The 15,122-nt window shown below is 35.9% G+C and overlaps 1 protein-coding gene across 1 annotated transcript in view; it reads left to right on the top strand.

Annotated features, from left to right (window-relative positions):
- Nucleotides 1-14,495, top strand: part of ofcc1 (orofacial cleft 1 candidate 1) — a 79,474-nt gene extending 64,979 nt beyond the window's left edge. Inside the window, exons 18-20 of the mRNA XM_026200818.1 lie at nucleotides 7,476-7,658; nucleotides 13,129-13,243; nucleotides 13,352-14,495. Of these exons, the coding sequence (XP_026056603.1) occupies nucleotides 7,476-7,658; nucleotides 13,129-13,243; nucleotides 13,352-13,425 (372 nt within the window). The 3' untranslated portion in view covers nucleotides 13,426-14,495. The remainder of the gene's footprint in view (nucleotides 1-7,475; nucleotides 7,659-13,128; nucleotides 13,244-13,351) is intronic.
- Nucleotides 14,496-15,122: the final 627 nt, after the last annotated feature.

Below are 15,122 nucleotides of genomic sequence, written 5' to 3'. Positions count from 1 at the left end.
AGAAGCATTCAGGTTTTGGAAGTATTCCAATACCTAATTATCTATAGACCTATTCCTTTTTTTAAGAATCGCATGTTTTTGACTCACAGTTCTGACTTTATATCTTAGACTTGTGAGATAAAAACTCTAAGTTGTGACATGAGAACTTCCAAATTTTGAGAGAAAATAAAAAAGCAGAATTCTGAGAATTACTGAGAGTTCATTTCATCTGATAATTGTGAGAAAAAAAAAGTTTTAAAAAATGTGAGATAAAAACATTATTATTATTATTATTATTATTATTATTATTATTATTATTATTATTATTATTATTATTATTAATCCTGTGGTAGAAATTGACTTCCATAATTAATTGATGGTATATGCTGTTTTTGAATCTCTGTATCTCTGTGTAGATACACACACCCTCTATACACATAAATTTAAAACGCGCACACACATTTTACATATACATACATATATACCTGTATGTATATATAAATCACACACACACACACACACACACACACACACACACACACACACATATATATATATATATACTCACACAGACAGACAGACAGACATATAGACAGATAGATAGATAGATAGATAGATAGATAGATAGATAGATAGATAGATAGATAGATAGATAGATAGATAGATAGATAGATAGATAGATAGATAGATAGATAGATAGATAGATGAATATGTATGCCTGATTTTGCATAGGCCAGTGTTTACCAAGGTATCATTTCGTAAGATTAGTTATCACATGTTGCAAAACTACACATTTGATCGTTAAGCAACAAACATGGGATAGGAAACAACAATTGGGCAAATAGTTTATTGTTAATTCGATGTAGCTAGTTTATTAAAATGTTAGCAATGTTGTACTATTTCAGTCATGAATCAGTAGTAGTAGTAGTTGTAGTAGTAGTAACTCATTACAATGCGTGCTGGGATTGCTTTCTCTCCAAAGGATACACACACTTTGTGAAATTTGGGCCAAAGTTAGTATTTTATAAAATCTTAGAACATACCATATTGTTGCCTACAATTCCAGGCTTCACATCTGTGTGTACCTAAGATAACAAAAGACCGCACTAAGTGGGCAGCTCACTAGTTTGTATAAAAAAAAAAATAAAAAAAACATATATATATATATATATATATATATATATATATATATATATATATATATATATATATATATATATATATATATATATAATTTTTTTTTTTTTTTGTATAGTTGTGTATTTTTGTTGAACAGCTTAACCCAGTATATCAGTATCTTGGCCTCTGGATGCCCTCACTGGCCCCACATTCACCCTACTGTTTAAACCCCAGCTGCAGCTCCGCTTTACTCTCTTCCAAGATCTTCTGCTGTAATCTGCCCATCACATCATACTGTACCAGGCCTGCCATGTGCAACTGCCACATAAATAACCCAGGCTGTCCGCCACACACACACACGCACGCACAGGCTCATTCAAATGCACCTGTCAACTTGATGAAGCACTCGCCCGCAGGGAAGCATTGTTTACATTTTCACTCCACTCTTCGCAAAAGTGAGATTCTAATTATTTTCCCACTGTAAATTAAAGCCAAGTGGGACAGAACTGAGAAGCTGCAGATTCCAGCGGTGGAGCGGCACTATATATAAACCGCTCTTAGGGAGAAGGGTGGGTAGAGCGCGAGAGGAAGGTCAGTGGTGTTTTGTCTTGAAAATACGCGAAGAAAACAGCAGAGGTACTTTTGGTGGGGAAAGCTAAAAATCTGTGCTGGGGAATTTATTTGTGAACCTGTGAGTTTGCCAAGTTGCAAGCTAGTTACAAGCTATTTAAAGAAATTCACTGTTTGTAATGAGAGCAGTATTTATAAAGCCCCAAAACAGTCATGTTCTCAACTGGAGTGTCAGCTTAAAAAAAAAAAAAAAAAAAAAAAGTTATACAAAATACCACTAAACAATATTTAATTTATAAATGTATTAAATTTAGTTTTTAGTTTTTCTGTTAAGCAACTTTTAAAAGAGGAGGGACAAAGCAATTTGTCAAAGAGCTAACAACGTGTTTACTAAACAATGCCAGGTTAATTAGACAACTAAATTAGGAAGCAAACTTGGGAAGAGGAAAATTGTAGAGAATTTATGTTGCTAAGCTAACAAATGAGTATTCTATTAAACTTCTACACACTAGCACACTATTTTTTTTTTTTTTTTTTTTGGCAAAATAAAACTATTTATTGATTGTATTTGGTATTAAATCAATAAACAAATAATTGCATTTCACACACTAGGGTTTATGCTGTCAAAGAACAATGTACAGTAAAGTCAAAATGGAGTAAATGAATATGCTCCATCATGCTAAATAAATAAATAAATACTCAAAATATCAATCAAATGCTCAGTCTGAACTTAAGAGTCTGCAGATGCAAATTTGGGCATTTATCAAGCCAAAATAATAATAATAATAATAATAATAATAATAATAATAATAATAATAATAATAATAATATATATATATATATATATATATATATATATATATATATATATATATATATATATATATATATATATATAGTTTTATCTGTTGCTTTTTATTTTATTCTTAGAGATGTTATTCACCCTTTAGATATGTTAAGACAGGTACTTTTTACAGTATAATTAACAGTTGCATTTTGTTTTACACAAGAACATTTGGGTCCATTTGAAATCACTGAATAAATTTGGCCCTTTTATGTCAGTATTTAAAAGCTGCTCTCATCTGACTGTGACTAGGCACTGCAGTTATTACTCCATTAAACAGCAGCTTTCGTACGTGCTGGCCAGCGTATTAGGGTTGTCGTGAGGAGGCAACCGCACTTAAATAATGCACTTATCAAATTTCGGATATCCATTTTTACAAATATGGAGATGTGTAATCTCATTTGCTTGGGCACAGGCACAGGCTCATTTGGAGTGGAATGGAGCACCAGTCTGTATTTCCACTTCCTGGACCCCCGCCTGTCTGTCCGTTTGCCGTAACGCCTGCAAAATCTGAATTTATGTTGCGACTGGGAGACATGGTTTGATGTTTATAGTCCTCAAAGAAGCAATGGCTGTCTCTCCAGATTCAAATAAAGAGACTGATATGGACTCTATCAGATTTCTAAATACAGACGGCCACAATAAATCGAAGCTTGATTGGTTGGAATTAGGTTAGCTCACTTGAATGCTATCTGCTTAACCCACAGATGGGTTCCCTGAGAACAGCCAGGCATTGAGTGTGAGTCAAGCACTTACCGCCACCACGAAGACGGCGCTGGAGAGAAGCGTTCGCCAAGTATTCTCGCGTTTAAGAAAAGGTTCAAAGGAATAACCATGATGCAATGCGTGAAACGCGCAGAATACAGACTTTGTGATTTCTGACAGTGGAATTACACATGCAGATTAACCACACTGAGTGTGAACAACCAAGATGAGATGTTGCTAAAGCGACAAAGAGCCGTGGAGACACTTGAAATGTCACGGCATACGAAGCGCTAAACAACAGAGTCTTCAGTATCTGTCCAGGCCACACATGAATCGTTCAGAGAACAGGCTTTGAGTGTTTGCAATTTGCTCGCTCATGTTTTTCCGATGACGTTTGATGTGTCCTGTGACAATGCTCAGTGTGGACCTACTCTCCAGGCACTCTGTATTTAAGAAGTGTCTAATTACGTGCAGTAATGACTCTCAATTTCCGACCTACCAGCATGACCTGTGTTTAGCCAACAGTCTTAAGTAGTTGGAAAATCAAGACATGGGTACACAGTGAAATTAAAGTTCTCCTTCGCTCTGACCCTGCCTGACAAGACCTATGTTTTTCCAGAGGAGTCGTAATTACAGAGCCAATTAAGGGGTCACCTTGAGTTTATAAACTCGGCTGTGGCCTGAAAAACTTCCTGCTAGAAGAGGGGAAAAGGGAAACAGAGAGAAAGTGAGTCATGTGGTAATCTGAATTCAGGCCTGTCTGAGCCTGCTGACTTTTTCCCAACGCCCCTCAAAGTGTTTCCAGTCTCAGAGGATGAGATCCTGTTTTCTTCTCTGCATTCATTTTGTTGGTCATCCAGACCTGCTGGACTGAGTTTTCATTGTCCTTCATTAGCCCAAAAAAAGTCTACTATAGAGTGCCGGACCCTGGTTTCTTCAACAAAAACCCAGTAGGGTTTTTCCATTTTGGATTATTGCAGGAAATAAGCTCACACGGCCAAGAAAAGATTATGATTCCTACATGTTTTATTCATCATGATAATCTTCGTAAATGAACACAACTTTTATGAATTTTGAAGCCTAAATGCAGTCACCAGAAAAAAAGCTAAATAGTTTAGAATAGTTTGCAAAAGTGTAATTATAAACAGTGAGGCTATAAAAGCGGGAAAAGACATCGTGATGTTTAATGTCCCCAGCAGCCTCTGTATAGTCTCATTTAGCCACTTGTTAGAAACTGCATTTATTCAAGAAAAGTAAAAGCTTAAAAAAAATCACAATGGGGTAATACTGATGTATTTTATATCGTAGAATAATATGTGAACATATCTTGAGCTTGTGTTATCCACAGACCTTATTACAGGAATTTAACCACAAACCCATTCAATTAGAAATACAAAAACTCATGCCAAAATACCCATATGAAAGTCAAGTCACTATTATTTATATATGATAATGGACCACAAAACCAGTCATAGTGGTCAATTATTTGAAATTAAAATGTATACATCATATGAAAGCTGAATAAAAATAGCTTTCCATTGATGTATGGTTTGTGAGGATTTGACAATATTTGGCGGAGATACAAATCTGGAATCTGAGGGTGCTGAAAAGTTGTCCAAATTAAGTTCTTAGTAATGCATATTACTAATCAAAAATTAAGTTTTAATATATTTACAGTATGAAATTTACTAAATATTTTCATGGAACATGATCTTTACTTAGTATCCTAAGTTTTTTTGGCATAAAATAAAAATCAATCATTTTTACCCATACAATGTATTTTTGGCAATTGCTACAAATATACCCCAGGGACTTAAGACTGATTTTGTGGTCCAGTGTCAATTGTTTTACAATTCAAAAAGCAGCTTTACAGTATTAAATAGGGAAAGTCTGCTGTTCCCGTCTAGCCAGAAAAAAAAAAAAAAAAAAAACAGCAGTTTAATTCTAGGTTGCGACAAAGTCAGATTGTGCAGAGGACTCATCTTGTTTCTGTGGTCGACCTGATGGTCGTCTAGGTGATGAGGTCTTCAGAGGGGATCTGTCTCGGGGGCTTATCTAGTTGACATGGTCAACAAAAATATGTCATCACTCCCATATCACTTTATTTTCCCCCACATAGTCACAGCTTACATGCGCATATACAAAATATAAAATTGCATGTAAATAATTTATTTCAGGGTTATTCAAGACTCTTTCTACAATGCTGTAATGTCTGCCTTTTTATATATAGAGAGAGAATTAGAATGAAATATTGTGGCTTTTTGATATATCATGCAGTTCTAAATCAAATTCATGTACCACAGTATTTTCATGATACTCCAATGTACATGTCCACAACACCGTGGTAATACATTCAGACCTAAAATGAATGGTGAGTCTTTGCACATAACATGCTGTGACAGCGCATTCACACATATGTTTGAGAAATGATGAGTATATGTATAGTGTGCATGTGTGTGTTTGAGGTCAGAAGGGGTATGTGTAGCAGTGCTGACACTAGTGTGAAGCTGGCCCAGTTGGGTGAGAGGCGCTGTGATCTTCACACACCAATGCATCTGAGATCCATGACCTATATAGCATGTTACACGCTCTGCTTGTCTCCTGTGTTCCTCTAATAGAGCAGGGCAGTGCATTACAGGTACAACACACACAAGGGACCCGTATACTCGGATCAGAGCCATCCCTCATGACATCAAACCTGCTGAGACACTTAAGATATGATTTAATCACAACTGATTTTTTTTTTCATCTTGTATTTTCCTTTTCTTTTCTTTTCTGTTTTTTTATTTTTTTGCGTTTGTATATTTATCTCTGTTGCAATCTGCTATGAGTCTTTGATGTTCAAAGCTCTGCCTATGTTCTGAATGAAACACTAGCATACTGTTTACTACATAGTGTGTAATATACGTTGTCTACTGACAGCAATTTGTTAAAAAAAAGTACAGTATGTGAAACTGAATGCTGTATGCAGTGATAAACAATATTATGCATTTATTAAATACATAGAGAAGAAAAGTTATGAACACATTTTGATTCAACCGTATGAACAAATTTGTATAATTTTTGATCATTTCATCTTCTTTTGTGCACAATAAGATCTGAAGCATGGAACAAGTGAGCAGAATCCATGTTGAGGTTGATCAACATTTCTGGTTTCATTCATCCAGCTGAAAATGCAAGGTCAAGTTAAGCAGACTGTAGTAAAGTAGTAGGTCTTCTGAGTATTCCATGCATAAAGGAAATTTACATACTGTGCAAAAATAGAACAAATAGCATGCTATTCCAAGCATAGCCCTTAACACTAGTATTAATGATTGATACGGGCCACTAGTTTCTTTGTTTTTCCTTTCAGTCGTTTAAGGATTAGGCTGGAGCAGGTTATTGTAGGCTGATGTGTGTTAGTGTCGTGTCAGGGTCAGAGGCTGCATGAGTCATGCAGAAACCTGACACGCTGCATTCCTGCGTCTCTCAGCCAGAGCTCATCACCTCACAAGCACAGCTGTAAATTACAGACCATTACTGTCAACTATCCGGGTTTGCATTCATCTCAGTGAGTGCTGAACTGTGGCCGCAGGTAGGGCAGGTAATTGCGTTAGGCTAAGCATTCGTGCAAGCAGGCAGTTGCACTCAGATACACCCTTGATCTGAACACACACATAAACACATGCAGCTACATGAATGTGTGGTCATAGTGCCTATTTTAATTTCTATGCATTAGCATAACAGTAAAATGTAATGAATTAAATTTTTTTATTATTATTACTTTAGGATGCAAAGCAGTCTAAAAATATATATATTTAGAAGTAGTTTCAGTTAAATTAATAAAACAGTTACTTACTCCTTACTCTTTTTTTCCCCTTCTTTTTTTTTTTTTTTTTTTGATCTACGTCTTTCAGAAAACTACTGAAATTGAACCGTTTTGGAATCCACCTGTGTGTAATTAGTGTGCAGAAAAAAAATAAAAATAAATGTAGAGCTGAACATTTACTTACCCCTCATGGCATTACAATAATTAGAATAATTTTCTTTCTTCAATGGAAGGCAAAAGAAGATATTTAGAAAAATTTTACTCTACAGTGAAAGTTTGTGGAGTCCAGTGTTATTTTTGGCCCAAATTATTAATATACACTCTCTGTAGAGTATGTACTGTATACAGTCACTCATGTAGCATGCTGTGTTAGTACTTAGTATTGCAATACTGTTTAAATACTCTAACAAGGTGTGTATATGTGGCGGGGGGGTGTATGTGTCTCAATAGGTGGCAGTGTACGACTACATCTGGACGGAGGAGGAGCCTGTGGTAGAATTGGCACAACCTTCGGGCACGCCTAATACCGGATGTGAGACCAGCACCCATGTATCCATCTACACCCTGCACTTGAGCGGCCTGCGCCAACATCACAGACACTTCCTGAGACAACCTGATGGAGCCATTATAGAGGTGGGCATCTTCTATGTAGAATCCAAGACTTTAAAAAAATTACTTCGAATACTTCATATGCACACAACAAAATGGGGAGAAGTTCACATACAAATCCACTCACAACTTATTTCAATAGAACCTGACATTAGCATGTTGTGAAGCTAACAACACAATACAGAAAATAATGAAAACAAAAAAATCAATAAAATCAATTAAATATATTATAATGTATATATATATATATATATATATATATATATATATATATATATATATATATATATATATATATATATATAAGAAAAAATATAAGTGTACATAATTTTGACTTTTTAATCATGATACATTCTGGTGTTGCCTTACCTGTATGAATACATACATGCTACCTCATGTTTTAGTCAAAATGATCTTTAAATGTTGCTTTTTACCTTGTGAAACAATAGCCTAATGATGCCTAAAATTGCTCCCTAGGTTTTGGAACAGAGCTAAAGTGTGTAAAGAAGCGAGCATTGTCACCTTCACCACAGGCAATCAGTGCATTTCGCTCATGATTGTATCCCTCACACCTGGACTAGGTGCTAATTCTTTCTTCCTTTGGTTAATCTAAGACTCTAAAGCGGGATATATTCGCTAACCTCCGCCCATGGCTTCACACGTTATTAAACGCAGAAGAACAGCAGGGCGCAGACTGCCGTCCAGATTGCTGTCTAATTAAATGTACCACTGATTCTGCTTGGTAACAACTGCAAGCACATGAATTAACTCCCATCCCCCCTGAGAACAACCTGGATCATCCTAACAAAATTAATATTTCAGAACTTCCGTGTCAAAAACAGCAGATTTATGCTGCATGCACGTCAACGGTTCGCTCGCAGGCAGTGCGGTCGGTTAATGGCGTCCTGAGTTGTTTTGTGACTGATGAGAGTACCATAGAATGCGGCGCATATTTATCAGTCTGAGGGGCGGCCCTGAAGAGCCACAAACACATCAGTGATGATACTAAACAACAAATGGCTTGAGAAGCTGTCAAGAATTTCTGAACTTTGTCCATGTTTGGAAGACAAAAGTCTGTACACCAGCCATTCGAATGCACTAAATCACACATCAAAGATTCAGGTTCCGTACATGGCAGAACTTTACGTTTCCCTTTTGCAAAGATTCTGTGATTAACCCTCCGAGGTCTAAGGGTATTTTTAGGGGCCTGGAGAAGTTTTGTTATGCCCTGACATTTGTGCTTTTTTCAGTTGCTTGTAAACATCTAAATGACCTGTCATAAATTAGCAATTGGCTCAAAATCTGCAGAATTCATAATTATTTTCATATTGGATTTTGTTTTTGAAGGCAGTCAATGTAATAGATGAAGTTTATACACAACAAATATCTCTATCTATCTATCTATCTATCTATCTATCTATCTATCTATCTATCTATCTATCTATCTATCTATCTATCTATCTATCTATCTATCTATCTATCTATCTATCTTTATTTCTTTTTTTGTTTGTTATAAGTGACTCATAAGTCGCACGAATATAGCAATAGCTAACAATACAATGTATCGGTCAACATTATTGTTTTTTTTTTTTGTTTTCTTTTATGCCAAAAAGCATTAGGATATTAAGTAAAGATCATGTTCCATTAAGATATTTGTTAAATTTCCTACCATAAATATATCACTACATTTTTGATTAGCAATATGCATTGCTAAGAATTTAATTTGGACTTTGAAGGCAATTTTCTTGATATTTAGTTTTTTTGGCCTTCTTAGGGGAGTCCATGGGGAGTCATGGCCTAGTGGTTGGAGAGTTTGACTCCTAACCCTAGGGTTGTGGGTTCGAATCTCTGGCTAGCAGTACCGTGACTTAGGTGTCCTTGAGCAAGGCATCGAACCCCCAACTGCTCCCCGGGCGCCGCAGTATAAATGGCTGCCCACTGCTCCGGGTGTGTGCTCACAGTGTGTGTGTGTGTGTGTGTGTGTGTGTTCACTGCTGTGTGTGTGCATTTCGGATGGGTCAAATGCAGAGCACAAATTCTGAGTATGGGTCACCATACTTGGCTGAATCACACGTTGTCACTCAAAAATTGTCCTACTGTATCCATACATCAGTGGAAGGCTTTTTTATTCAACTTTTAGCTGATGCAAACATCTGAATAAAAAAAATTATAATAAAATAAAATAAAATAAAGATCCTAAAGACCAGGGTCACAAATGAAATTATAGTCATTTATAAACACATTATTATTATTATTAACGGTAGTAGTATTATTTGAATAACATGCACCAATAAATCATGGACAAAATGAATGTGTAATAAGAAAGTAATTTTTTATATCATGTGTACTTCAGCACTGAGTGACAATGGTTATTTAAGGAGGGGGTTGTGTGTTGTGTTTGTGGCTGGCTCAGCAGAGGGAAGTGTCAGGCCATATCTGGAGTGTGTGATGGGTGTGGCGATGGGCAGGCTGACACACGAAAGACGCTGATAACATCAGTGCCGCCCACCCCAGGGCACAGGCGACAGCCATGCCAGCTCCCAGACAGCACTGCAAACCTAAAACTCCAGCCTAACTCATTCTCAGTGTATATAATGTAACATCGAACAAATAAATATGATTTAATTTAATGTTTGGGAAATCCATATAGAAGTAACTAAAGGTTTAGAACACGAAGTGACCAGAAGATTACAGCTTACACAGAGAGAAAAATACACATATGCATATACTGTATACTGAGGCACGGATCTCAAGCTGTTGGACACTGGGATATGAAAAGTATATGAGCAGGGTTTTAAATTACTTTCCCATATAATATATTATTTTGGGAGGAAATGTGTACTTTTTCCCTTAAGTTAGCTTAATATTTGTATTGCAATTGTCTGAAGATTTGAATATTTTCCCAATTTTCATCATGGCCTATAAGAAACCCTCAATACAGTATATCTAATATTTGTGCATCTAAATGACAAGCTAAAAGTTATAAAAGATAAAAGTTCCTTCTGTGAACTTTAATGGTCTTTTGAATAACCAATCAAATCCATTTCCTTGACTTCAACTATAGCTGTTCACCCTCATTTTAATCAGTCGCCAAAACACACATCGTTGAAAGTGAGTTTTCAGTCAGTCTGTAAAGAACTGTGTTTACTCAGCTGTCAAACAATTGCTGTATAAAAATATCTGCTGCTGAATTGAAATAAACAGCTTTACCTAGAACACTCATATGACTGGAGTCATCTTATCATTTATTTAGGAGTAAAACGCTTTTACTAAGTAGATTAGATCGAAATATATTTCTGTGCACAAACCCATCACTACAGGGGATGTAGGTTTCACTGAAGAAAGCTTTGTCAGCATGCAACAGAAAAGAGTGCGGTTTAATCAGTTGCAATTCTGCAGAAACTTTATGACGCTCCCATGATGCTTCTATTAAAGTTATAGATGCTTTAAAAGCAAACATTACTTAAGCAGATGTTTACCGCTCTCTGAGTAACTACAAATTGGGGCAGATAATAGCTCAGATTTGAATGCAGCACCAATAACTTTTTCATTTCCGATTGGGCCAACATCCGCCCCTTATGTGGAAACAAGATGGCGATGGACATAAACGTGTGTGAATTCATTAGGGCGCGTGCTAAAACGGCAGTAGGTTTATGTGCGTGAGCGCGTCTTTCCTCTCGGGCTAGCGTTTAAGTGTCTGCGGCCTAAGAAAGCAGCGCTCTGACCAACTGTGCTGCATCATCTCTCGTTCCCATATGCCGTCTGCAGCATATGTGAAGCCTGCCGCCACTTCTGTAAAACTTCCATTAAAAATGCACAACTACAGCTCCAACAGCTTGAGTATTACCTCCACACAAATTATTAATGCTCGGCAAAACCGCTGATGAGCACCCAGCACGCATTAAACACACTCACTTACGCCATCCTGTTTTTATCATGTGGCTTTTGAGGTTTCAGAGCATGCGGCGCTGTTTGTGTTTCTGTGTGTCCTTTGTCTGTCCTTGAATGCAGCAAACTCTTTAAATAGACGCTGTGTGACAGTCATCTGGTATTGAAAGGTGCTAACGATTGACTGCTAGTGGCTTACGCCGAAAAACAAAGATGCTAGTTTTGAGTAACACAGTAATGCAGGTTTTTATCTACTGCACGGTTAGAGAAGTCTTGAATAGTGGAGACGAGGGCAAGTTGGGACTCCCGTGAATACTTTCAGGGTACTTTTCTTTTTCAAAATTGACTACAGCAGATCAATTGACCATTTTCAAAAAACAATAAAAGGAAATTCACTCATTGAGCATGTTATGCAACATTAATAAACAACTGAAGTTACTTACGATTCATTTTGTATTTAAATTATTGGCTGGCATTATTAGCTGCTCAGCAAACATTTAATTCCTCAGGATAACAGCTTATTAAACAGCAAAAATGGAAAAAAGTAATATACAACACAAAATCATACAAAATATTAAAATATAATTTTGCCCAACAAAAAAGTGTAATTAATGAATTATATAAAATTCTGTAAAATTGAACCAAAGCCTTTTCAAAGACCTCTTTTCTAACCTACGGTGATCATTTGCTCCCAGTCAGTGTGGGCAATGAGGTAAAAATCATGACATTTGATGTATCATATCTTCATTTGGATTATAGTGTATTAGATCCTCCATTAAATTCTTTCTGTTCAGCTCACATTTATGAGTCAGGGCTCATGACAGCTGACTGAAGCCACATTGACCCAGATTAGCATCTGGATATGAAATATTTAACCTTTAAAATAATCCTGCAGCCAGAATCATTGACAAACGACCTCGGTTCGTCTTCTCGTGACTGCTTGTAATCACTGTTCTGTATGTTTGACTGCCTATGTCTCATATGCCATGAGGTCAACTGAAAACAGAAAGAAAGAAAAAAAATAGTTATAATTAACTTTTTAGTTTTCTTGTTTAACAGGGCTAGATCATTCAAATCTCTGGCATGCGATGTCCTTTTTTCCTGTTTTTCCAAAGTAACCTTAATGATATGAATTTTACAGTTAGCTTGTACTGTGTCCTAACCAGGTGTGACATGAAAAAAGTGATAAACACTCTTGGGTTAATCTTGAGTTTTTGTTCTGACCAGCTGTGATAAGCAACAGGACATTTTTCTATTCTGTACTCTCCCACTGTGAAATTCATGGGTCAAAATTCCACATTAGTTTATTTGCAAAATGTTCTTATTGGCCGTGATTGAACATTTTTCTTTTCAGTCAATTATTATTATTATTATTATTATTATTATTATTATTATTATTATTATTATTTATAACATAAATTAATCTGTCAATGCAATCATTAAATTAATAATCTATTTGACCTTTTTATGTTATGTGTGGCCCATAATTCACACATTCAAGTTACCAATAATATATATATATAATAATTTTAGTAGTTTTGATCATCTTCTTACATTATGCAATGAATGCATTAGTTTGAACTTTTGTATGGTGTATTAATTACAGGTGATGCATGATTCTGACAATAAAGAGTTTCAGAGATCAGAGGTGCACGGGGAACATGGGAGGATGAAGAATGCAATGCATCTCAGAGAGAGGAAGAGGAGAAAACCTGCCTGGCGTGAGTTGCGAATGGATGTATACTGAGATGAACTGTTAAATGATCATGATGCAACAAGCTGTTATTTGTTCGTAAGATTGTCTTTGTTTATGTAAATGTGTGTTACAGGATCACACAGGGTTGAGCCTCTTGGAGGAAGTGCCTGTGAATCAAGCAATGGAATAAAAGAGACCAGTCCATAACCATAATATGTCTAAAAATCTACTAAACAGAGAAAGAGCTCTCACAGCATTTGTTTTCAGATGCTACTTGGTTTGATATTTTAGAACTTTTAAGTGTGACTTATGTATCCAAATACTTTTTGATAAAACTGTATACTTGTGTACAAAAACATGGCAGCATAACTCATAAAGGACTCCAGTCAAACTTGCACTATCATGAATTTTAATGAAAGTTTAAATGCAGCTTTAATTACATTAATCAAAAGGAACGTACAATCTGATTTTGACTTTCATTGGTTTCCAGTTTTTGGTGTCAGATCTCCTTGCACAGAAGTAGAAACCAATACCAGAATGTCAAAGAAAAGTACAATACATAAATGCAAAGCTTTTCATCACTCAGGAAACAATGTAAAGTAACAGTTCTATGAAGACATGAATGCGGGTCGTTTGGTCTTCACTGCTGCTTCAACACCATGAAAAATGACGATTCTAAAAGTCACTTATCAAGACACAGTGATAAAATATCAATATTGGGGCCACATTAAGCAGGATAATATTCTGTCTGCCTTGATTTGTATTGAGTATGTGTCTGCTGCCCGGTGCTTGACGTAATGAACTCGCCCACAAATCAGGCCTTAATGGGGCCCTACTTATATATACTGCTTAATTAAAGGTTGTGGGCTTATTAACATGTGTCAGCGGTGGCGGCCGGGTGAGATTGAATCTGTTCGTACGGTGCCAGGTTGTAAAGGTTTTATAGATAACCTATCATTATTAAACCCCATTGCTTAATATCAGATCTTAATAACCTGTCATTTTCATTGATGATGATTTTCTTTATGGGAGGCCATTATGGCCCAAAGTTGCGGCTGTTTGGGGAAAAGCTGTTTGGGACTCTCGGCACCTCAGCGCTTATGACTCTCGTGTGCTCATTGAACTTTCTGTCTTTTATGCGACGAGAGAGCATCAGTGAGTAGTGACCAGAGGGCTTTTAGCTCAGAACAGCCCAGCTGAGATGAGCCTTCATCTGTTTCTCTCAGTGTAGAGTTCAAGAGAGCTTCTTCCCTGACCAGCATCAGAAAAACACATCCAACCCATCATACGCATTCATATCCATCATGCATTCTTGGATTTTATTAGAACTGATAGTAGATGGCATAAGTACAATATACTGAACCACATGTGCATGCGTGTGTGTGTGTGTGTGTGTGTGTCTATATATATTGCCATACTACAAGACTGTTTTGAATAGGATCACATTTATTTATATACAAATATAATATATATATAGTAAATAATATACAAATGTTCTCAAGGCATGTATTTTAGTTGCTATTCAAGTGTTCATTATTTTTTTATGACTATAATAATTAATCAGACTTAAGATATTAGATTAATTATTGTAGCCTTAATAAAAAGCAAAAACATGTAGTATGGATAGCATACTACATTAAGCACAGCAATTATACAATTATACACAACTGTGGATAATATATATATATATTTTTTTTTTTCAAATCAGTATATTCTAAGTATATACTAATAATCTGGCATCACAGACATGAATGAATGAATTGCAATGTTATTTATGACTGCATTTTTGATCAAGTAAATACAGACATGATGAATACATAAGAATCTTACATTTGAAAAATATTATTGACCAAAAAAAAAAAAAAAAAAAAAAAGAGAAAGGTTTAGTAGGTTGTATTTATGTT

This window comes from Carassius auratus, chromosome 24 (genome assembly GCF_003368295.1).
Source record: "Carassius auratus strain Wakin chromosome 24, ASM336829v1, whole genome shotgun sequence".
In the NCBI taxonomy this organism is placed as follows: Eukaryota; Metazoa; Chordata; class Actinopteri; order Cypriniformes; family Cyprinidae; genus Carassius; species Carassius auratus.
This window is presented reverse-complemented; position numbering and strand designations above follow the sequence as displayed.